General features: G+C 39.5%; 1 protein-coding gene across 4 annotated transcripts in view; it reads right to left on the reverse strand.

Moving 5' to 3' along the window:
* Otud7a (OTU deubiquitinase 7A) overlaps positions 1-23,689 on the reverse strand; it is a 341,701-nt gene that overhangs the window by 90,514 nt on the left and 227,498 nt on the right. For all 4 annotated transcript variants that reach the window (XM_047540192.1, XM_047540188.1, XM_047540189.1 and 1 more), the window contains one exon: positions 5,266-5,448. In XM_047540192.1, coding sequence (XP_047396148.1) covers positions 5,266-5,448 — 183 coding nt within the window. The remainder of the gene's footprint in view (positions 1-5,265; positions 5,449-23,689) is intronic.

The raw sequence follows: 23,689 nt of genomic DNA on the forward strand, positions 1-23,689 counted from the left end.
TAATAGGATTGTACTATGATAGAGTCCTATTTTTTTCTTAAACAATATCTGGTAAAATTTCAACAGAACAGGTGCCAATGACACTTATTAGGCTATGATTCTGCCAATCTCCCAAGCAGAAAGGCAGGTCCTTCTAGCATTCTCACCAGGAGGATAAGATAATAGCAAGGAAGTTTGCTGCCAGATAACCCATGTATGAGCAGGAACTACCATATTGGCACCTGCTTGAACTGCTGTTGCCTGAAAGGGGCCAGGAGCTTAAATGTGGTGCTGAAGGCTAGACAGTCTGGAGGCCCTAGGGGAGAATGGAACAAAAAACCTGTAAAAGTGGTCCCTCCTGAGCCAGATTTAATGGCAGAAAGGAAACAGACCTTGAGAACAATTTAACAAGAAGAAAATAACAGTGCACAGGCTTCAGCATCCTTCTCCTAAAGTGCACAGGCTTCAGTGTCCTTCTCCTAAATCCTCCCCAGTGATGCACAGGAGCAGAGGTGCAGAAATGGGGAGGTTCCACAGGTAGGGGCTAGGGAGGGCACTCTGGTTGTGCCTTTTGTCTCTCCCAGGAGTGGCCTGGCAGGTCACTGCCTCCCCTATTATCACTGCAGTGTGGGTGAACAACTGCTCCGGTCAATGCCTGCTGAAGGATACAGCCAGGGCGAGGCACCAAAAACAGTCAGCACAGCCTCCCCTCCTTTTCCTAACACACCCTGGCAGCCTGGCAGTTACCACAGAGTGGGCAGTCCCTGGAAACAAGCCATTTCTTGAACAGTGATGCTGGGAGTTTCCCTGAGGAGAAAAGCCAACTGTGGGGAAGGCAGTGAGTGGGAAAAGTTTAGAGCTTGAGTTAAAATAATCAAGGCTCAGCAATCCCAACCGCGGGTATATATCCAAAGGAAAGTAAGTGTGTATGTGAAGACACTGCATTCCCATGAGCACTGCAGCACTATTCGCAACAGTGAAGAAATGGAAAAACCTAAGTGTCCATCAGTGGGTGAATGGATAGAGAAAAGTCTGGTGCATATATGCAGTGGAATGCCATGCAGCCACAAAAGAATGAAATTCTGTCATTTGTGACAACATGGATGAACTAGACAACATTAAGCGAAATAAGTCAGACACAGAAAGCAAATTCCACAATACCTCACTCACATGTAGAAGTAAAAACAACTGATCTTAAAGAAGTAGAGAGTAAAATAGTGGTTACCACAGGCTGGGGCTTAGGGACAGAAGGAAAGATAAACTGAGTTTGGTGACTGGACACAAGATTACAGCAAGATTGGGGTAATAAATTCTAGGGTTCCACAGCAAACAAGAGTTACTATAGTTAATAATAAGGTACATTTCAAAACAGCTAGAAGAGAGGGTTTTGAACATTTCCAGCACAAAGAAATGATAAATGTTTGAGATGATGGATATGCTAATTACCCTGATTTGATCATAATAGAATATATATTGTATTGAGATGTTCCTGCATAAATAAATACAAATATTATATATCAATTCAAAATAAAATGGTGCTGGGAAAACTGGAAATCCATATGCAACAGAATGAAACTAAACCCCTATCTCTCACCCTGCACAAAAATCAAGTCACAATGGATCAAGGACCTTGAAATCAGACCAGAGACCCTGCATCTTATAGAAGAAAAAGTAGGTCCAAATCTTCACCTCGTTGGCTTGGGATCAGACTTCCTTAACAGGACTCCCATAGCACAAGAAATAAAAGCAAGAATCAATAACTGGGATAGATTCAAACTAAATAGCTTTCTGTCAGCAAAGGAAACTATCAGAAATGTGAAGAGAGAGCCTACAGAGTGGGAGAATATCTTTGCCACTCATACTTCAGATAGAGCACTAATTTCCAGAATATATAAAGAACTCAAAAAACTCTACACCAAGAATACAAATAACCCAATCAACAAATGGGCTAAGGATATGAACAGACACTTCACAGAAGAAGATCTACAAGCAATCAACAAACATATGAAAAAATGTGAACCTCATAGATATGTTCAATGAGAGAAAGAGAATATTAGAGTATGAAATGCTACAAATGACAAAGAACTAATTTGAAATGAAAAATGCAAATGTTGACTCACAATGGATGAATGTAAAGAATGAATTAGGAGGTCAGGACATCAGGTCAAGCAAAGCTCTTAGCAGACATGAAATCGAGTTGTGAGAAGACAATGGAAAAAGGGTTGCAGAGAGTTCAAGAAAAGCAATTTGAACTGTGCATTTTTATTCCTCTAAACAAAAATGTAAGTCTATCAAGTAAATGTATTCAGGCACTTAAGGCCTTAGGAGATTCACCATGCCAAAACACTTGGAGAAGTAGTCTTTGAGAAAATATTCTTTCAGCAAAAGAGAAATGAAAACAGTCATGTGTCTCTTGAGGACAGGGATATGTTCTGAGGAATGCATCACAGGGAAAATTTTACAGAGTGTGCTTACAGAGACACAGATGATATAGACCAGTCTCTTGATATGGTCACCTGCAATTAAGAAACATGGTCAACACTAGAAGTGTGAGGCTGTTGCCAGTATAACCCGGCACACTGTTTTACACTAAGCTATATTTTTATAAGTAGAAGTATACTCTAAAATAATGACAAAAAGGGTAGTATAGCAAAAACCCATAACACACATAAATCATTAACAGTCATCTCTTATCCTTTATGCATTTTTTTTCTTTTGTGGTGCTGGGGATTGAACCCGGGATTTTGCCCATGCTAGGCAAGTGGTCTACCACTGAGCCACATCCCTAGCCCAGTCATGTTACTCTTCCTTATCAAGTAAGGAAGAGTAACATGACTCTTCAATATCAAATATCTTATTTGATATTACTTGTACAGATATCAATTATTTATCAATTATCAATGCTTGATAATTGATAATGCATATTAAAATTTCTAAATCAATTGTGGCTTTTTAAGATAACAGGGTGAGCAGACAAAAGAATGATCTAAGATATTGGTTCAAATATTGTAGCATAGCTTGGATAATGAGGCTGAACTAACAAATGAAGACAAAATTTACAATGATTTTGGAGGTCTTCTTAATATGAAAGGACAAAACTGAACCGACTGGGTAAATATTAAAGAAGAATTCAAAATAATTTCAGATGATATGATTTTTGTATATCTAGAAAACTCAATTCATCCTCTAGAATTCACTGTTAATATTAAGAGAAATTATGTAGGTAACTGAATAAAAGATAAGTACATAATCAGTTGCTTTTTCTATGCCTGGTCTTAACAGGAACTGAGTACATGAAGAGGCATAATAATGATCTGGAATGGGAGAAAAATATCATAAATGCCAATTATTCTTAACCCATTTTGTCCCATTGTCTCAGGTGTAGAACACCTATTGAAAAATTAAATATATATGATAAATAATTACACAATAAGAATAAAATTATAATACATTAATTATAGTATAATAATATTAATTATTATAATAATGAAGGTAAACTCTAGATTATGACTTGTAAGCTATTTTAATGCACCTGTGTCATTTTGTTGAAATGTTAAGTTCAAAGCTTGGGACTTAAGGGTTAAAAGAAAATAAATTCCAATTCAATATCAATTGGACTTGCAAATTCAAGGTTTATATGGCAGAACATGTATGCAAAAATAGTGAAAATTTTTGAAAAATCATAGCAATAAGTAAGTTTGTTTTAACAGAGAGTGATACTATGTGAAACTATGAGTCACGGGTAATAGGCTGGGCAGACACACAGGGGAATAGGACAGGGTCCCAGACAGATTCTGGTATATTTAGGAATTTAATATATGGATTAGTTGGCATTTCAACTCAGTGTCTAAAGGATGCTTTGTTCAATAAAGATGCCTGAATAATTCAGTCTCATTCCAGAAGAAACCAGAACAAAATTCTCTGCTATTATTTATAGAAATTTCAAATTGATGGAAAAACCTAAAGAAGGAAATTTGAAAACAAACATTGGACAATGTTTTGGTGACTTTATATTCCAGGAGACTTTCTAAAGCAAGAAAGGAGTTCTTTATCCATGAATATATAATAATGTAAACATTCCAAATGCCAAAGAGTTCGGTAAACAAAATAATAAGGCAAGTAATACTGTGGAACATGCATATAGATACATATGTATTGTAGACCTCATCAAAGAGAAAATCACAAGTTGATAAGGAAATGCAAACCGAAGGACAAATGGACCAGATATACAAATAGGTGTTTTGCAGAATGGAAAACCCAACTGACCAAAAAGCAAATGATGAGATCAAACTTAAAGTAAGACACTACTCTTCACCGTTGAGAATAGAAACACAAGGTAAAGCCATAGCAATAACTTCCAGGGCTTGCCAGGATGAGAGAAACACTCATGTTCACAGACAGTGAGCAGAAATGTGTTTAGAAAGAAATCCTAAAGATATTAAGCTAAAAACATGTGTTGGCACAGCAAGCCCATGCTGGGACACTAACCTACAGAGAGAAAAGTACCAGCATGTAAGATTTACAAGTATAAAGCGATTTATGTAAGCATTGCTTGTAGTGGCAAAAACAAAAACAACAAAAACAAAACCAAGAAAAAAACCTGGATGACCATTTTATACAGGTCTAAAAATATGTAGCTATTAAAAAAGTATGTTCATGATCTATTCCTTGGTGAAATAAGCACTTTGCAATGTATGATATGCATTTCACTCGAATGTGTTTGCATTTTGAACAAGCCTAACAGGAGGAGAAGCACAAGAAAACAGATCGGATGATCAGTGGCTATTACTCTGAGATTTGGGAATCGGGAGAAGAAAAAGTTTCCTTTTATTTCACCATATTGCTTCCTTTGTTGCAATAAGCATATCTTACTCTTGTAATGAAGAAAAATACTAATAGAGAAGTTGGAGCACAGGAGACAATGAACATGACATTGAATAGAGTTGAAGACCAAGCTGCTTGTTAAATAAGTGAAGGAACTAGAGATGTTTGGTGTGGAAAAACCAGGGCTCTAGAAATGCTAGTCTTTAATCCCTTAACAGACTGTTGGGTTTCAAAGGAAAGGAATTGGATTCATGCTCGTGCATTTTGGAGGCAGAGGTAACAGCCAGGGATATATGCTGTGAAGACATTTCAGCCTACCGTGAGGAAGGATGCACTGAAGGTCCAATTTATCTGTAGCAGGGGGTTGACAATCTGACTATTCTTTGAACCACACCAATCTACCTGCAAACCATGTGCACCATCCCAGGCAGCTGTGCCTAGGCTCAGCTCCTCAGCCAGTACCTTGGGCAATGTCGTCCTGCCTTTGCAGGCAGGGTCGCTCCACCTTGTGCCCAGGCTGGGGCAGCTCTCGCTCAGGCTGCTTGGGGCACCTCCCTTCATTGAACACATGTGGCAGGTTGGCTGTGTGCACCTGTCGGAGTTGCTCATAGTCGCTTAAAGCAGCTGTCAGGTCCCAGTTTTTGCCTATGGATTAGAAATGACAAGAATTATTATTAATAATATTAATGCATGAATAATATCACTGTAGAAAAGAACCATAGCAAGAAGGGGTGCCCATTAGTACATTAACTAGTGACCTTCTCACCAGTAGTTCTCATTTTTCCAGGGGTAATTGTCTTCTGCAGTCTCTGAAAGTAGAATTTTCCACCCTTAAATGAAGACCTGAAATATGTGAATTTCTAGTCTCATACTCTCTTCCTCACACAAACACACATGCGCGAGCGTGCGCATGCACAAACACACACACACACACACACATTATGTGCCTAATTATTCCTATCCTATCCACCTTTGAAAATCAAGTTGTAGCGCTTACTCTGTAAGGGGGATGACAAGGAAGAAAATCAAAGTGGCATAGCATTAATTTGAGACACTTATAGTAGAATCTGGAGGACTTGTTAAACCACCTTTTAGGCACATACCTCCTCAGGTATGTGTTGACCTTGGGGACTGGGCTGAACCAGAACTCTGGAAGGAAATTCACTAGCCTTTGTAACTGTCTGAGAACTCCTCACTACCCTGCCAGAGGCTGAGATCCTTCTCTATCCTTCTCTTACAAACTCTTGCCACACCAATCATGATTCCTGACAAAGAAGTGAGGTAATGAATGTCCCTCTTGCACTCTAAGTTACAAAAGGAGCTCCCATCTTCTAAAATCTTGTAGCACATTTTGAAGGCTGCTTGAATTTGGTGTCTCCCAGATTGTAATCCTAATAAACCCCCAATAAATGTAATTTTTCTTTGTTCTTGACTACATTGATTTTATCTTGGTTGAAAGGAGCAAAGCATAAAGTAAAAAAGAAGAGAAAAGAAAAAGTAATAGAAAGAATCCTAAAGCTTCTTTAGGCTTTTGCTCATAGTCTTATTATTTTTTTAACCTTTACATGGGAAAAGCAGCAGTTTGGGAGATATTCTCTTGTTGAGAGCCTTAGTCAGGCACTGTGTGGGGTCAGATGATCACTTAGTGCACATGCTCACACTCACAGTCCCCAACCAGGTGCTGCAGCTGACACTTCAGTGTCAATAAAAATGGTAAAAGGTAGAAAGTAGAATCATTTGCAGTTTCCTCAGCTGTAATACATGGGAGTACAAAGATAATGCTCATAGTTGACATAGCAAGTATGTACGTAAGCATGTTTAACAGTACAAAAACCAATAGTAAAATGGAGAAAAGATATTCTACCGATTAAGAAGGGATGTAGGAGAAACAGTGAGGAGGGTAGAGGAAGAAGACAAACTTGTTTCACTGAAGAATATCATAGGGAATAAACTAATATTGTCTAAAGAGAGGGAAACAGGATATTATGTAGACTTTCATAAAGTAACCATTATATAATAAACACAACTTTTCTAAGTACCAGAAAAAGTATTTTTACATAAAAAGCTAAGATTCCTCCATTCTTTGGATTGGGCAGAGGGGAGTGAGGGGAGGGAACAGGCAGGGGAGTGGGAAAGATGGTGGAATGAGATTGTCATCATTACCCTAGGTATATGTATGATCGCTGAATGGTACGACTGACTCTACATCATGTACAACCAGAGAAATGAATAGTTGGCTCCGTTCATGTACAATGAATTGAGATGTGTTCTGCTGTCAAGTACAACTAATTAGATCAAATAAAAATAAATAAATAAATAACAAAAAGAAAAAATAAAAGACATTTGAAATATTTTTATTGGTACATTATAATTATAAATAATAGCTGGATTTGTTGCTGTCTATTTGTACATGCACACAATATAACAATGTAATTTGGTTGATTTCATTTCCTAGTATCTTCCCTTTCCTTTTCTTTCTCCTCTCCTCTGGTCCCTTTCTACTCTATCATTCTCCCTTTCATTTTCATGAGCTCTTTCCCCCACCACCTTTTTTGGAATATTTATATATATATATATTTCTATATATATTATATATAGAAATAGAGAATATAATACAACTAGGACAAATCATGTCTGTCACAGCAATAAATTGAAGTAGGCTTAACACAAAGAAAAAGATGTTCACGTGACCTCAGGAAGGAAAGACTAGCTTTTGCTGAATATAAGAGGCACACCTGGAGGAAAGTGACTTAGAAAGGTGACAACCAAAAAGCCATGCTCAGTGGTTTATCAGGTCTGCCAGAGAGAGACAAAAACACCACCACAGAGGTCACACTCTTATATCAAGTTATTGAGGATTCATATCCTAAAGCATTAAAGAAGATGCTTTATGAGGCAACTTTATGAAGCTTAAGGTTCAACTTATAATGAAGATATGTTAATCATGTCTTTTATTTTCTGTACTTTATGATGCTTTGACATCTTGGAGTCTTACTGATAGTGAGAACTGCCCCTCCAGGGTTAGTTAATTCCTAAAGACAGAAAGGGACTCCTCTGCAGGCCCAGGACCTTTTATAGGCAGCCAATCAAACCAAAGTCCATGATCCCTAATTGGCCTCACTTATTGGGCTGTTCCACTCTTGTTCAACGTTTGCTAGCTTTAATCACCCTAGGGCCAGGTACCAACAAACCTGGATATCCCTACTCTTGGAGCCTGCTGAAATTATTAGACTAGCTGATCATAAGCCTGCGTACCCTTGCCTTGCCACTCCTCTCACAGAAACCATAAAAAAGGCCTTTGTCTATACTTTTCCCTTAGTCCCTCTGCCTCCTGACAGACCCTGGTGCATCCCTGTGTGGTCCTGCATGGTATGCTGTGCCTCCTGCTTCTAGGGAAAATTTCCTTTATTATAGTCACTTCAGTGTCTGTATACCTGATTAAAACAAATTTCATGCATATCTGCAAACAGAAGACAAGTGAGGCATGGATATCAACTTACTATATTAAGAAGTAGAAATTATCAGGAGACTCTGAGACAAACAAACTGACAAACCTGTTACAGACAGAATGTCATAAATAGCAGAATAGTTTTTTTTTTTTTCCAGTGCTGGGGATAAAAAACTAGGGCCTTGCACACACTAGGCAAGTGCTCTACCCATTGAGTCACACCCCCAAGGTGCAGGATAGATTCCATGCAGTAACAATCAAAACATGGAGGCAAAACAACATCTTTTGTTGTGCTACCCATTTATATGGGCTGGCCTAGTTCTATGCCACCTTCTCACTCCAGGATTCAGGGTGATAGGGTGACCATTCTTCACAATGTCCTGTCTATCTGGAAGAGAGACAAAAAGTCAGGGAACATATCCTACCAATAGTAATGCTCTGGTCCAGAGTGACATTTCACTTCTGCTAAGAGTCCATGACTAGAACTATCACAGGGTCCTATCTACCCTGAGGGCCAGGAAGGATGTCCTCCCATGTGCCCACAGAGTGCAGGAAGGTCTATGAACAGCACTGATGAATACATTGGATACAGCATTAATACACTTGAATAAAAAAGTCATATTATGTCAACATAATGGAAGAGAACATTTCATTCACAGTGGCAAAGATAAAACATTGAGGAATAAACTTCAATGTATAAAACACATATGTGGAACACTTAAAATACTTGTGAAAGGCACAAAAGTAGAATTGCATGTGCTGTGTCCTTAGTTTTTAAGCCTCAATTTCGTAATAACTTATGATATTTATATATTTAGTATGATTCCAGTATAAATAGTATTTTTTTTCATAGAATCAGACATGCTGATTTTAATGTTCATTTGGAAAAGTAAGGGAGAATAACCAGATAATGTTCAAAAAAGAAGAGCAAAGAGGGGAGATGGATGCTCCCAGACACTGAAGCTCACTCTACCTGGTCTATGGCTCAGAATCAGACACAAGGGAGCTAATGAAGAGCCCCAGAGACTCAAATACATGCAGAATGTCAAAAGACAAATGCCAATAGGGGCAAATATTTGTAACTCATATCACACACAAGAGGCTTATTTCTGAAATAGGTCAGTTCCCAGAAAAATCTATGGTGGAAATTCACAGGCAGGAAGCTGTGGGAGGTGAAGTTGGCAGTGGCTGCTGACCCACAGGGATATGCTGAGCTTGTGGGCAGCACAGAGCAGGGAAGGCTCTTTACCCGTGTCCTCACAGGGACAATGGGCCCAGCCTCTATACCAGATGAGCAGCAGTCTCTGAGAGGGGGATGCTCCCAGGGAGAACCTTGGGCCAGTGACTTCTTTGTCTGGGGACAATGCTGATGAGGGACTCAGCCATGAGCCTTTCCCCACTCAGGCTGGGAGTCCTGGATTCCCCAATGAGGGATCTGAGCTCTAGAGAAAACATCACAATCTCTACTTTTGTGTGTGTGTTTTGTCAGAAACTTGAAAAAAAAAAAAAAGGATTAACAACCCAAAGATACACAAAGGAAATGAACAGATAATTCATGGAAAAATAATTATAAATGGCTCTTAAACGCAGAAAACATGCTTATAATTTCATCCACTAAAAGAAAAGCAAATTACTAATACATGGAGAAACCATTTTATAGATATCTTAATGGCAAGAAAGCAAAGTTGGTAACCCACCTGGTTACCAGTCAGTGGTAAACAGCCTCACTCATCCACTTGCTGGTGGCAATGCACAATTATATATATCCCAAGACAGGCACTTTCATAGCATTCATCAAAGATATGAATGCTTTTATCCTGTGACCCAGAAATTCCATTTCTGGGGATTTATCTTACAGAAATACCTGTATACATGTATACATAAAAATGAGGTATGTGCAATGTCATCACAGCATTGTTTATAATGGCAAATAATGGAAACAGGCCAAGTGACTATCTACAGAAAGAATATTTAAGTACACTAGAGTATGTGCCACCTGACACAATGCGATGCTAGTGTATGAAAGAATGGGGAAGCTGCAAGGAAGGATTGTTAGTATACATTAGGGAGCAAAAGTATTTATAATCTTACTTTGGAGTAAAGATGGAAATATGTACATATACATTTTATATATATACACACACAGCACATAAATATATGTATATGTGTTTACATATGTATGTGTATATATATATATTTGCTAATATCTATATTTGTAAATGTATATACACACATGTATAGATACTTGCATTTGCACACGCAAGTGTTGGAAGAGTAAATAAGCAACACAGGTGGTGACCCAAGGGCCAGGGAGCAGTGGGCACAAAGGACAAAAGACAGCAATATTTTCAATGTCTTCTTTTGAGTTTGAAATAATTTGAATGAATTAGCTATCTAAAACCAATAGTAAAAAAGTTTTAAAACTTAAAAATGAGTAAGGTTTAAAATTCTAAGTATATTAGGTAAAACAGAATGGGAACCTTTTCATAATATTGAGTTGGTCACATTACAATAATAAAAAAAGAAACAGAACCAAAAACTTCATCCATATATTTATTTTCAGGCAATGATTCTGGATTCAAAGCTATTAAATACAGGCAGTAACAGAAGGAAGCAGTTGAAATAATTGATTCTCTAAACCAGCTGATATTGATAATATTAGTATTAATTAGCTTATATTTTTATAGAAGTATGGAAGAGGAAATTAGCCCAAAGTTTGCCCAAACTAATCTTCCAATAGGTCATAAGCCATTGCATGCCTGTGTGTTCTGAACTCAAATCATGTTACTGATGTTTTGTTTAAGAATTTTTGATAGAAAACACTTAAAAATATTGGTGTCATCTTGTATTCCATGGCCAGATCTAGTGGCTAGTATATGCAGTATATGTGGAAGGACAAGAGATTTGTGTGTTTGCTCTTCGACCCTCTATAAAATAGATTTTGTGCACATCACTCTACTGAAATAGCTCTTTTCAAGACTTCCACACAGTAAATCAAGGTCACTTCTTGGCTGCCATTCAATATAACTAATCTCTACTGCCTTTTTGATTCACTCTCTTCTTACTTATTCCAAGACAGAACCCTCTTATGTCAAAAGTCTGATCTAGTCCTTTCTGTTTAATAGTGTTTCCTCCTCCTTCACTTCTAGAGGTTTTCATTCCTCAGTGCTCATATCTGAACCACATTCTACTGGGAAGCGTTTGAAAGCATTTTTTACATCTGATTTAAAGGTATGTAGACTTAGGAGGAGAGCTGACTTGTGCTGTTCTTCCCCAAGGTTACTGTCTTGAAAGTTGACATGGTACCTGGAACTGTGGCAACCATCTTGTAAACATGAAGTAACAAGCATGATCTGTCAGGCCAATAGCCAAGAATAGTCTAAATGAAGACAAACAAAAAACCTGAATAAGAGTCTGGATGAATTCCTGCCAGAAGTTACTTCTCTTTTTATTGTCAGAAAATAAATACATATGTATGTATGTATATATGTCCATACGTATGTGTGTATATAGATATATATGCAGATACACACACACACAGATGCATCACAATCTACCTGACCAGGAACTGGCTGACTTACAGTAACTCACATGTGGAATATTACTCATATATTACTCATCCATTAAAAAAAAATGAGTGTACATATACAACAGATTTGGGGAGATTTCAGGGAAGGACTGCTGAGTGAGAAGGGCAGTTATGCTGAAAAGTATGCTCAGTGCAGTCCAGGTTAGCAAATCAAAGTGAACCCAGTCCTGTCTGACCCATGCTAGGATATACCATGGTCAATTTCACACCATTTAAGTATTTACTGAACCCCACCCCCGACCTCTACTTCCAGGCAGCAGACTCTTCCCAGAAACCTGCCCCCCACCCCCAGATACATTTTTAGTGACATCCTCCAGCAAGGGATACTAGGGCAAGATTTGGAAGGTGGAAGAGGACAGGCTGATTTTCCATGAAAGCAGTTGCAAGCACATGCTGGGCAGAGAGCAGACATAAGATTTGATGTAGGTTCCAGCAAATTCCTGTGAAACACCTGCTTTGGGAATCCAAGTTATTGAGATGGTGGTGGTGGTGGAGGTGTCCCTTGGGACTCCCAGGGATTCCTCAATTTCCAGTGAATGGCAGTGAACCTTCTGCTGGTAGCCTTTCCAATTTCCTATATTTGCCCTGGTTGTGAAAACCTTGAGTTCTCCTTTCTTCCTGAAAAACCTAGAGCAGCTTCTGTCTCCTTAAACAAATGCTGATGCATATAGAACATGGTTCTGGAAATGGTTTCAGAAAAACAGAGATGAGATGAGATGAGTTCCCTGATAGTGTAGGAAAACCAATAGCTGTAATGGATGAACAACTCTGATGGAAAGAATGGTATAGGACTTTGGGGTTGGGGGACTTGCCTTTCTGGAAAGGAATAGGAAAAAGGGTGAGCTGGCCTTTTATCTGAGTTTCCTTGACCTCCCTTAAAGAAACTCTTAGTTCTTCCAGCTATGGTGGCATTCATTTCAAAAGCTGATAATTTTGATACTGCAAGTTGCAGAATTATACAAATTGAACTCTAAGTCTTTTAAGATCTCCTTTGAACACAGTAGGACAGTGACCAGGATAGCTGGAAGGGATCCCAGGAAGCTTTGGTTGGTTCTGAGGAACCTGAAGACCATAAATCCTCATCACTCTGGGCCCCCTGGATGAGCAGAAGAGTTCCTCCTCACTTGTCTGAGGCTAGCCTCTCCTTGTCTGAAGAACTGGTAAGGACCTCACCTTAAAACCTACCATTTTTTGTTACCAGATTCATAACTCGGAAGACAGGAAATATCAGACACATTGAAAGAACACCAATTTTTTTTCCCAGTAAAAATATAAAAAAATGCGTAGGAATAGATTTACAAATGTTAAACCAGGAATTTCCTGCATGGCATCAGCAGAAACTAAAGCTGAGCCCTTTGGATATAAAGGTCTGGGTACTGGCGGGGTGGGAATGGGGGTGGTGGCAGATGCAGTGGATGAAAATGTCATACTCTTATCACTAGAATCTGCTAGGGGCAGAGTTCAAGGTCATGAGAGTTTGTGTATTTCTTGCTTGGTTATTTATCTATTGGTATACATAAACTCCTTGTGCCCCTCTCCCGTCTTTGCCATAAGACATAAGGCAGACAAGGAGGGATGGAGTTGTTAATTTACAGCTCTTTAAGTTGCAGTTTGTCAGAGATGGGCTATGATCAAGCCCGGTGAGGAATGAACAAAACTCAAGAAGGGTGTGGTGACTTTTGGAACTTTGTAACTTCACTTTTTGGTGAGACATGAGGTCATTGTTCTTGCTTGCTAGTTTAAATATGGGTCCAAGGATATGGATGGATGAGGACAAGACAGAAAGGGTGGGTAGTGCCAGAGAGCCGCTTGCCAACTGGACCACTGTCTTTCCTGTGTCCTCCCCTTTCCCCATTCTCCCCTGTGTAATTCAGGAGAAGCCTGGAATGGCACTTCCCAGAACTGACTTCCTGATAAGTTCCAAGTTTCTAAATGAGAAGTGCTTGTGTACTGTTTGGAAGGTGGTAAGAGTCGTCACCATACTCTGAGGTCAGCTGGGAGAAGCAACAGCTCCTGGATGAACTTCAGGGAATCCCATTCTCAGTAACTGAGATGGTGATAGTGGTTTTGCTTGTGAGTCACTGCTACTTCTAGTAGAGAGTCTACAAATGACCTGACTTTCAATTTTGGTTCAGTAGGGGGACGACAGAGTGGGAGCATGGGCCCTCTGGCTTCCCCAAGGTTGAGTATGACTTGTCAGTTAACTGCCTCTATTCCAGGCTTGCCTGACCTTCGTTCCTCCAGCCTTCTCAATGGTGCTGCAAGTCCCTGTCTGAATGAAAACCCTTCTCACTCACAAACCTAAAGTATTTCATGTGTTCCTAACCCTGGCTGTAATCATATGTGAACCCTTACATGTACACAGTTGTCTCTCCCCAAGTATCCATGGGGGATTGGTTCCAGAACTGCTGCAGATGCAAAAGTTCATGGATGCTCAATTTCTTTATATAAAATGGGGTAATATTTGCATGCAACCTACATCCATCCTCCTGTATACTTTAAATCATATAATACCTAATACAGTGTAAATTCTATGAAAATAGTTGTTATACTCTATGTTATTGACAAGAAAAAAGTATGTATATGTTCAGTGCAGATGCAAATTTAAAAAATATTTTCTACCTGTAGTTGATTGAATCCATGGATTCAGAATCCATGGGTATGGAAGGCTGACTGAACATATGTGTCTGTAGATTATTTGAGCTTGAGGAAAAATACAGGGGGATACAACCTAGGTTGTTAATATTGGCTTCCAAGAGCTGGTAGTGATATGGGCAAGAAGAAGACAGGATGGGTCAAGCAAAAGAGAAGCCCTTTTTCTAGAAACAAATGATTTTGTTAAACATTAATGCATAATAATATATGAGGGTGTATATAAAACAGAAAAAGGTAGGAAGGGTTATGGTAGAACTCAGTAGGAATTCTGAAGAGCAAGGATATTCTGGTTCAGTCTGTGGACAAAAGGTTCCCAGCCATTTAATATGATGTGACTGCCATCCAGCCCTCTAGAAGTGGATCCATTATCTGTTTTATTTCCCATGGAGATAGAAGGACCAAGGAAGTGCAGGGAGATGGAGGGAGAAGACAAAGACTATGCAGAAAGGGAAGATGCAATAGGTGAGAGTCAGCTTTTACAGCACATTTCTCTAAATGAACTGACTTCAAACTTAAGTGAAATTCTTAATTCTATAATACAATGTGAACAGTCCAAATATCCATCTATTCAAAAGAAGGCTATGGTGTATTAAATAGCAAGTCCTAAAATAACTGAGAGCAGGGTTTTCCATATAAAAGCCTCTGTGCTGTAACACATGTACTCAGTCAGGGTATCCTGCAAATTCATCTATGGATCAGAAGTCGGGTGGCTGGGAGTGAGGAGGGCAGGTTGGTTCTGACCTTGAGCTTGTTTTGTGACATTGGGCAGTTTTCATATTTTGTTTAAGTCCCTGTTTTGGCAACTTAAAGCAGAGATGGGAGACACTCATCTAGAAAGGGCACTCTAAATCTTAAAATTATAAAAGCAATAACAAACAACATAGAATACAGGGAGTTCTATTGTTTTTCAGAGGTCCAACTGGGAACAAAATAGGAGAGCCTGGACCCAAAAAGCCAGATCCATAGTCTTAATTGTGTGTTAGCAATGACCATGGAGTCAAAGGACTTGGGTGAGGATGTGGGGGAGCTGTCAGAGTGACCCTGGGAAGTGCAGGGACATCAGCAGGCAGAATTCTGGACTCATCTGCACTCTCTGTAGCAACCTGCTCCCCTCCTATCATAGTCCCCTTTGTCCTGTCCCCTCATTTCCATCACTCCAATGACATCACCCTTATAACCAGCACCAATAACCTGAACTCTGCTAACCCTCATGGAACATTCAGCATTCATTGCTTCCTTCAATTATGCTCTTCTTCTTGGCATCTGAAACACCTTACTTCTTTTGTAAGAATTAAAAAATATTTATTAACATGTATCAATTGTACATAGTAATAGGGTTCAGTGATATTTACATACATGCATACAGCATGCACTGATCAAATCCAATCTCCATCTAAAATATTCAGAAATCCCACTTACAGTTACAAAACCAAGAAAATGCCTGTACATCTGCCATATGCACAAAGAATCTTATTAAGAATTTGCATAGCACTGGTGGTGCATGCCTTTAATCCCAGTAGCTTGGGAGGCTGAGGCAGAAGGATCACAAGTTCAAAGCCAGCCTCAGCAAAAGTGAGGTGCTAAGCAAACAGGGCTGGGGATGTAACTCAATGGTAAAGTGCCCCTGGGTTCAATCCCCTGGTACCCACCCCTCAAAAAAAATGTAAATAGCAACCCTGTTCATAACAGCAAAAAAAAAAAAAAAAAAAAAAAAAAAAAAAAGATACAAGGCAAAGGTTCAACAAAAGTAGAATGAAAAAATGCAATTTTGTATTTATAAACAACAGGATACTATGCAGCAATGAGAAAGCAGTTAAACTTCATACAACAACACAGATGGATCTCAGGAACATTGTTGTAGGAAAGAAGGAATTTCCTAGAGATTCATACACTCTGTTTCCATTTACATAAGATTCAAAACAGAGAATGAGGGAGGGAGAAAGGGAAGGAGGGGGAGGGAGAGGGGAGGGAGGGAGAGAGAGAGACGTAAGTATTTCTAAACAAAAGTGAGGGAAAGGAAAAGGTAAACACAGGAGAGTGGTTATTCCAAGGAGAGAGGCAGTGTAATGGGTTAGGAAGAAACACGAAGGAATTTCAACATTAATGATAAAAGCCCATCATTATCCCCCACACTTTTTTAAGGTGGTTTAAAATTGTAATATTAGAGGCCAAGGTTGTAGTTCAGTGGTAGAGCGCTTTCCTGTATATGTGAAGCCCTGAGTTCACTCTTCAGCCCTGCAGAACACAAAACCTGCAATATTTTTAGAATTAGGTTTTTTTTTTTTTTTTTTGGTTGCTGGGAATTGAACCCAGGGCCTTGTGCTTATAAAGCAAGCACTCTACCGACTGAGTTATCTCCCCAGCCCTAGAATTAGTTTTGATAAATATTATTTTGTATCATCTCAAATAAAAATAATGGATTAGGGTGGGTTAAGCTGTAGCTATCAGTAGAACTCTCCACCCCTCATCAGTAGTATAAAGAAAAAAGATTAATTTCTTTTTACTCATGGCAATTCAGGGTGGAGTGCAGTACAGCAGTGACTCTACTCCATATAGTCATCCAGGGATCCAGGTGCTGTCTTCAAAATTGGCAGCCATATTTCAAAATGTGGGCAGCCACAGTCCATTTAGCCAGAAGGAGGAAGAACTCAGAGGGGCACTCTTTTCTCCCTTATTTTATTGCAATCTCTTCCCAAACCTCATCTCCTCAGACAGGAGGTGACAGGTCAGGCACAAAAGTGTACATGCTGCTCTCTGTCATTTCACTGTGGGAATTTATTGCACGGACACACCAGAGTTCAAGGAGGCCTGGGCCAATCAGGCTGAGTGGTTTGCTTAGGGAGAAGGAATGATGGGTTTCAGTAAACAGCTAGTTGTTTCCACCCCAAACACTGGAAAATACATATGTATGTATGCATATATATCTACACACACATTATACACGTATGTGCATAAATGTACATGAAGAGCTGAAAGAAGAGATCCCATTCTAAAGAATAGGATCCTGAATGACTTTCATTTTCTCATTTTGTTTGTATTTTCTTCAATGAATTCCTATTAATATTAAAAGTATTCTCAGGGCCTCAGTTTACCTGAATGCATGGTGAATATAATTTGTCTAGCTAATGAATTGGCTCCTTTTTGTTTTGTTTTTAAAGAGTATGCACACATCCAAAAACTAAAATAAGCTGTGGACTCATCCATTTCCAATAACTGGATAAACACTAGCAAATAAATATAATCAATTTAGCATTGAATGAGAACTACTTTGTGTTACTCTGTAAGGTAAATATTAAAGCTGCCAATTTCATAATAATGTGAAATATACATAATTTAATTAGTATATTTTATGATAAAAATAATTTTGAAAAGACTTTCAATCTGGTCATCTATAGTAACAGAATAAAAGAAAGATTATCATTACATATTTATAGTGAATATTAACCCATTATTGACTTATTATGCAAATGAAATTATTTTATTGCCCTATGACTATATAAGTACAAAAGTATGGTCTGAGAAACTCTACTTTTGGATCACACACCTTCTGGAGCTTATAAACACAGCATAACTCAGGTATTTCTAGATGCTTGGGCTCTCTATTCTCAGAATGTAATTAATCTAAGTGGTGATGAAAAAATATATGGAGAATCATTTTCACAGCAGCTAATGAAATAGCTAAAGTGAACAACCAAATAAGGAAGGAAGTGTTCCAAGCCTGCACCTTGGGGATGGCTGATTGCTTCATGGCCACGGGCCAGCTCAGCAGACCCTGATGAGGCATCCAGTATCTGCAGGCATCCCTGAGTGCTGCTGATATAAATATGAATAAAGACCCATGTGTGCCTCTTTAGAGGCTGGTAAAGAGTTAAGACAGTCATGGTACAGCTGTTGTGCACTGGGATGGTTGAAAGATATGTACAAAGTGCAAGGAGTCTGCAAGGGGATGGCATGCCCATTATTTGTGCAAGGAGGAGGCTTCCCAAAAGAGGAGAGAGAAGAGTAGTGTGGGGGAAAGCGCACACAAAGGCCCAGAGGCTTGCAAAACCACCATCTGACCAGTGAATTGCACAGAGGTGCTTGGGGTTGGGGAGATTTGGGGCTCAACAAAGAAAAAATAAATGACCATGAGGTGGCAGTAGAACACACAAGCTTTTGGGGGGGGATGTTTTGAAAGAGTTGTGTGCTGGAAATCCACTCACTGCAGGAGACTGTTCAGGGACTACAGTAGAGGAGGGAGTTTGTTACTTAGAAGGGGAGGAGGGTAAGGAAATTCTTCAGGAAGAGAGAGACTGGAGAGAGAGCTCACATGGTATGATTAACTTTATGCACCAACTTGACTGGTCCACAGGATGCCCAGACATTTCATCAAACATGATTTTGGATGCATCTGTGAGGGTGTTTCTGGAGGACATTAACATGTGAATCTGTAGTTTGAGTCAAGAAGACTGCCCTCCCCAATGTGGGTGGGCCTCATCTAATTTATTGAAGGTCTGAGTAGGACAAAAAGAATAAATAAGGGAAAATTCACTCTTTCTGCCAGATAGAGTTGTCTTTCAGATTCAGATTGGAACTCAACCCATCAGGTTTCCTGGTTCTCCAGCTCACTGATTGTAGATCTTGGGTCTTGAAAATCTTCATAAGTGTATGAACCCATTTCTTATAATGTCTTTCTCTCTTCCTCTTTCTTCCTCTCTGAAATATATACGTGCACATACAAACATGTATGTATGCCCACATGTAGATATCTCCTATTGCTGAGAATACAGGTTAATGCTTGTGACCAGGTGAAGTCACTCAAAAGCAGAGTCTCCAGGTCAGAGAGCTCTGAAGGACAACAGTGGTTTGAAGTCTTATAACCACAAGGCTCTATCTTATCAATGACCCACAAGATACTGGCGAAGGCTTAGCAGGCAATGCAAAACAGAAGGCTCCAGACAGTTAAAACTTTGCTTATTTGAAGTATATTTAAAACAACTGGGTTGGGGTGTAGCCCAGTGATAGAATGCTTGCCTAACATGCACAAAATTCTGGGTTCAATCAATAGGACTGAAAAAAGAAAAAGAAAAGGATATGTAAACATCTGAGTTTGGGGCTGGTAGGGTTTTGAGTTAATAGGTCCCAATCCACAGGGAAGGAATAACCAAGCTAGGAGCCAACACACAGAGCCTGTTTTAGTCTCATTTATATGAAACAAAGTTAGCAGGACAAAAATGGTTCTCTCAGGTGGATTTATAAAATATATATAATTTGATTTCAAAGTTTCAGATGGAATTTTGCAAAAATTTAATTCGGTTTTGAAGAAAAATGAATGAATTCGTTAACTGTCTTATACCAAGTTACACTCTGCCATTCACCCTGATGTCTAAGCCACATCATTCCTACAATTGTCTCAGAGGATGTGGGGACCTGTTGGAATAAAATGTCATATTGTAGAAAGCCACAATTAGCTTATAGTTGGATTTTCTTCTCACTGAGATGAAATTTAGCCAGCCCAAAGCTACCTACTGAAATCAGCATCAGTATCACTTACCCAGGTACTAGAGTTTGGATGTTGAATGTCCCTTAAAGGTCCTTGTGGTAAAGGTTTAGCCAGAGGGTGGGGTTATTTGAGGTGGTGGGAATTTCTTTTAATGGGAAGTCTTTAGATCATTGGCAATGTGCTCTCAAAGGGGATTATGGCCCCTTCTTTGCTCTCCTTCGGTTTCCTGCCTGATGAGGTAAATGGTTTTGACCTACCCCATACTCCCACCACAACATGCTGCCACAGACCCAAAACAATGAAATAACCTGTTATTGACTGGAGACTCCAAAACTGTGAGCCAAAATATACCTTTTCTCTTTCCAAACAAATTACTTCATATATTTTATTATAGAGATGGAAAGCTCACTGACACACCAAGTAAGCTCTCTTGGTCTTTATCTTAAAATGGCTTTACAAAGAATCCAAATATGGATTTTCATAAAGTCAAATATGACTTTAAGTCAACTGTCAAAATGAATTTTGTGTTAAAAATTAAAGTGTGCTCTGCTGTGATTAACAGCAGACTTCTGAGGTGAGATTTACCAGGGACCCTCATTTCTAGAGGACATCCTAGCTGTGCACCCTATACTATAGGTCTATCTGCACGGTGTTTAATAAAGAAACCTATTCCTTTCAGTTTTAAATTATTTCGGTTAAAAATTCCTCAGGCATCTTTTTAAATCTGAAATCAAACTAACTCCTGAAGATCTGAGAAAAAAAAATCACTTCATTTATCTTGGATGCTTGCCAACCTGGCCTCCAGGAAGAATCTTAATTTGTCACTTCTAAAGAAAGTCTTCTAGCTCTTTCCATCCAGTTCTACTAGCAAGCCTACCAGCTGCCTTCTCTCAGTGTCTGTGTATCACAAGGCTAGTGATGGAGATTGCCACAAGCCACTGGAGTCCAGGCTTCACACCCAGGCTAGTGCCTTCCCTGGGGAGCTAGGAGCCCTGAAGAAGATTGGCCTACCAAGTGAGTCATCAGCTCAGAGCACAGTTTAACACCTGGATGTGGGTAGTCAGTCAACACATGGCAGACAGAAAGGCTGCTGGGTTCTGAACATATTTTTTTGCTTGTTCAGAGTCAAAGAAATACTGCTGTGATTCTATGTCGACAAAATAATGAAATCATATAGTGATCAGGATTTAGGCAAGCTGTGCCTGCTCCCCTCTTCCCAGCTTCCCTAGGCAGAGTGTCCAGGGAAGCAGGTGTGGGCAAAGATAGTTGGTATAGATGCAGAGTCCACTGTCCTGGGTAAAACCTGCGGGCCAGGAGTCTGTGTCCACCCAGGAGGCTATGTCCTCCCAGGAGGTACTTCTCTACAGAAGGCTATGCCAACCTAGGCACTGTGTCTATCCAGGAGGAGGTCCACCAAGGAGGCTGAATCTTCCTAGGAGGCTGCGTCTACCCAGCAGACCATGTCCTCACAGGAGGTGCAGCTACCCTGGAGACTGTGTCCACTCAGGAGGCTGCATCATCCAGGAATCTGAATCTACCCAGGAGCCATGTCCATATACTCAGCAAAGATCCGGGGAGCACCCACTCTCTGCTGCTATAGTATTCAGGCATTGACTAGTTCCCTAATAGGATGACTTCAGGCAGAGACCAATCCACCAAAAAATGAGGGAGTCCTCCAAATAGAATTCTCAGTCATTAGAACTGAGCAAGGTTTAACTTGCTGTGGGTCTGTGCAACTGTAGCACCTACAGATGAACCTGGGGGGTGACTTTGCAGTGCTGAGGTAAGGACATAGGGTTTTGTTTTGGAGGAAATGAGACCACTGGCAGATTCTTAGCTGAAGAGAGAAATGTTCCAATATTCTTTAATTTTTAAAATGTTCATGGTATAAGTTGTAGGTAGTGAAATGAATGCCCAGATCTGTGCTCAGCTGGGGGAGTTTTGTCATAGGTATACACCTGTGTAATCACTAGCACAATTGAGATCTAGATCCTGTACATTCCATCAGCATGTCTGTCTCGTCCCTTCTCAGTTGGCACCTCTGTCATTGCTGCTGCCTAACATATTATCACATACTTAGTGGTGTAAAGCAATACCAGTGCACCATCTTATGGTTTTGGAGGCCAGATGTACAGAGGGTTCAGTTGATTTTTGTGCTCTGAGTCCTTACAAGGTGAAGTGATGGTTTCAGCAGGGCTGTGCTCCCTCTTGGATGCTCTAGAAAAAGAATCAGCTTTTGGGTTCCTTCAAGTTGTAATGACAGGAGCAGGGAGTCCCTGTTGCCTTGCAAGCTACTAGATGGAGGTCACTGCCAGTTTCCAGAGGCCACTGGGTCCTTCCTTCACCTTCAAGTCACAGTAGTGGATGGAGTTACCTTCAAACTCCAAAACCCTCTGACTTAATTGTCCTCATCTCACATTCTTCTGTTTTGTTCTTTTGCTTCTAAAGGTCCTTGATGTTACCTTGGATCCACCCAGATAATCCAGGATATTCCATTTCAAAATCAGTTGATCTGCAACTTGAATTCCATCTGCAGTCCCTTTGCAACAATACAGTAGTCCTTCTTTATTTGTAGGGGACACATTCTGAGACCCTCAATGGATGCCTGAAGCAACAGATTGTAACAAACCCTATATATGCTATGTTTTGTTCTTACTGTAGATCTTATAAAAAACTTCAGCTTGTGATTTTTTCCCCCTTCCTCATTAAGTCAAGAACTTTCAAATTTTCACTTACAGGAAATACTTATTATTTATTTTTGGCATATCTGAATTGTCCAAATCACTACACTTGCACTTCAGGACCATTATTAAGTAAAATAAAGGTTACTGAATGTAAGCACTGCAATATGGTGACAGTTAATCTGATAACTGAGCTACAAAGTGACTAATGGGTGGGTAATGGGTACACCATGGATACACTAGACTAAGGAATGATTCATGCCCTAGGCTGAATGAAGAAGGAAGGTGAAAGATTTCATAATGCTACTCAGAATATATGTAACTTAAGACTTGTGAGTTTTTTAAATTTAGAATTTCCCACTTAATATTTCTGGGCAGCCACTGATTACCAGCAACGGAAATTATGGAAAGCAAAACCATGGGTAATGGGGGACTGCCCTACCTAGAAATCGGGGAATGGGAATCTTGAGAGACATCTTTAGAATCTCACCTACCTCACAGCCCTTGTGCTTGAGCTTTGTGTAAATGGACCCATGCAATAAGTACTGCATTGTATTTGGATTCTAGCTGAGAACAAGTTCTCAGGTTCATCAGTGCTGTAGCATGCATCAGAAATTCATTTCTTTCTATTGTTGAATAGATTCCATTATATGGATAACCACAGTGTTTTCATCCATTCTCTTGCTGAGGGACATTTATGTTGCTTCCAGATTTTGGTGATTATGAACAAAGCTGTTATTAACATTTAAGTATGAGTATTTTTTGGCATACATATGCTTTAATTTTTCTTCATTTAAAAATATTTTTGAACTGATATATAAAAACCCAAGAGCTGAATTGCTGGGTCAAGGGGAATATGTATTTTTACTTTTATAAGAAAAACAACACACCTGTTTCCCAAAAAGGGCTTTATTATTTTGCTTTCCTATCAGCAACTTCTGAGAGTCCCACTTATTCTACCTCATTCTAATTCCTGGTGTTGGCATTCTTCTTTATTTCAGCTACTTTGGTGGGTGTGCAGTGGTATCTCA

Source organism: Sciurus carolinensis, chromosome 2, assembly GCF_902686445.1.
Source record: "Sciurus carolinensis chromosome 2, mSciCar1.2, whole genome shotgun sequence".
Taxonomy (NCBI): Eukaryota; Metazoa; Chordata; class Mammalia; order Rodentia; family Sciuridae; genus Sciurus; species Sciurus carolinensis.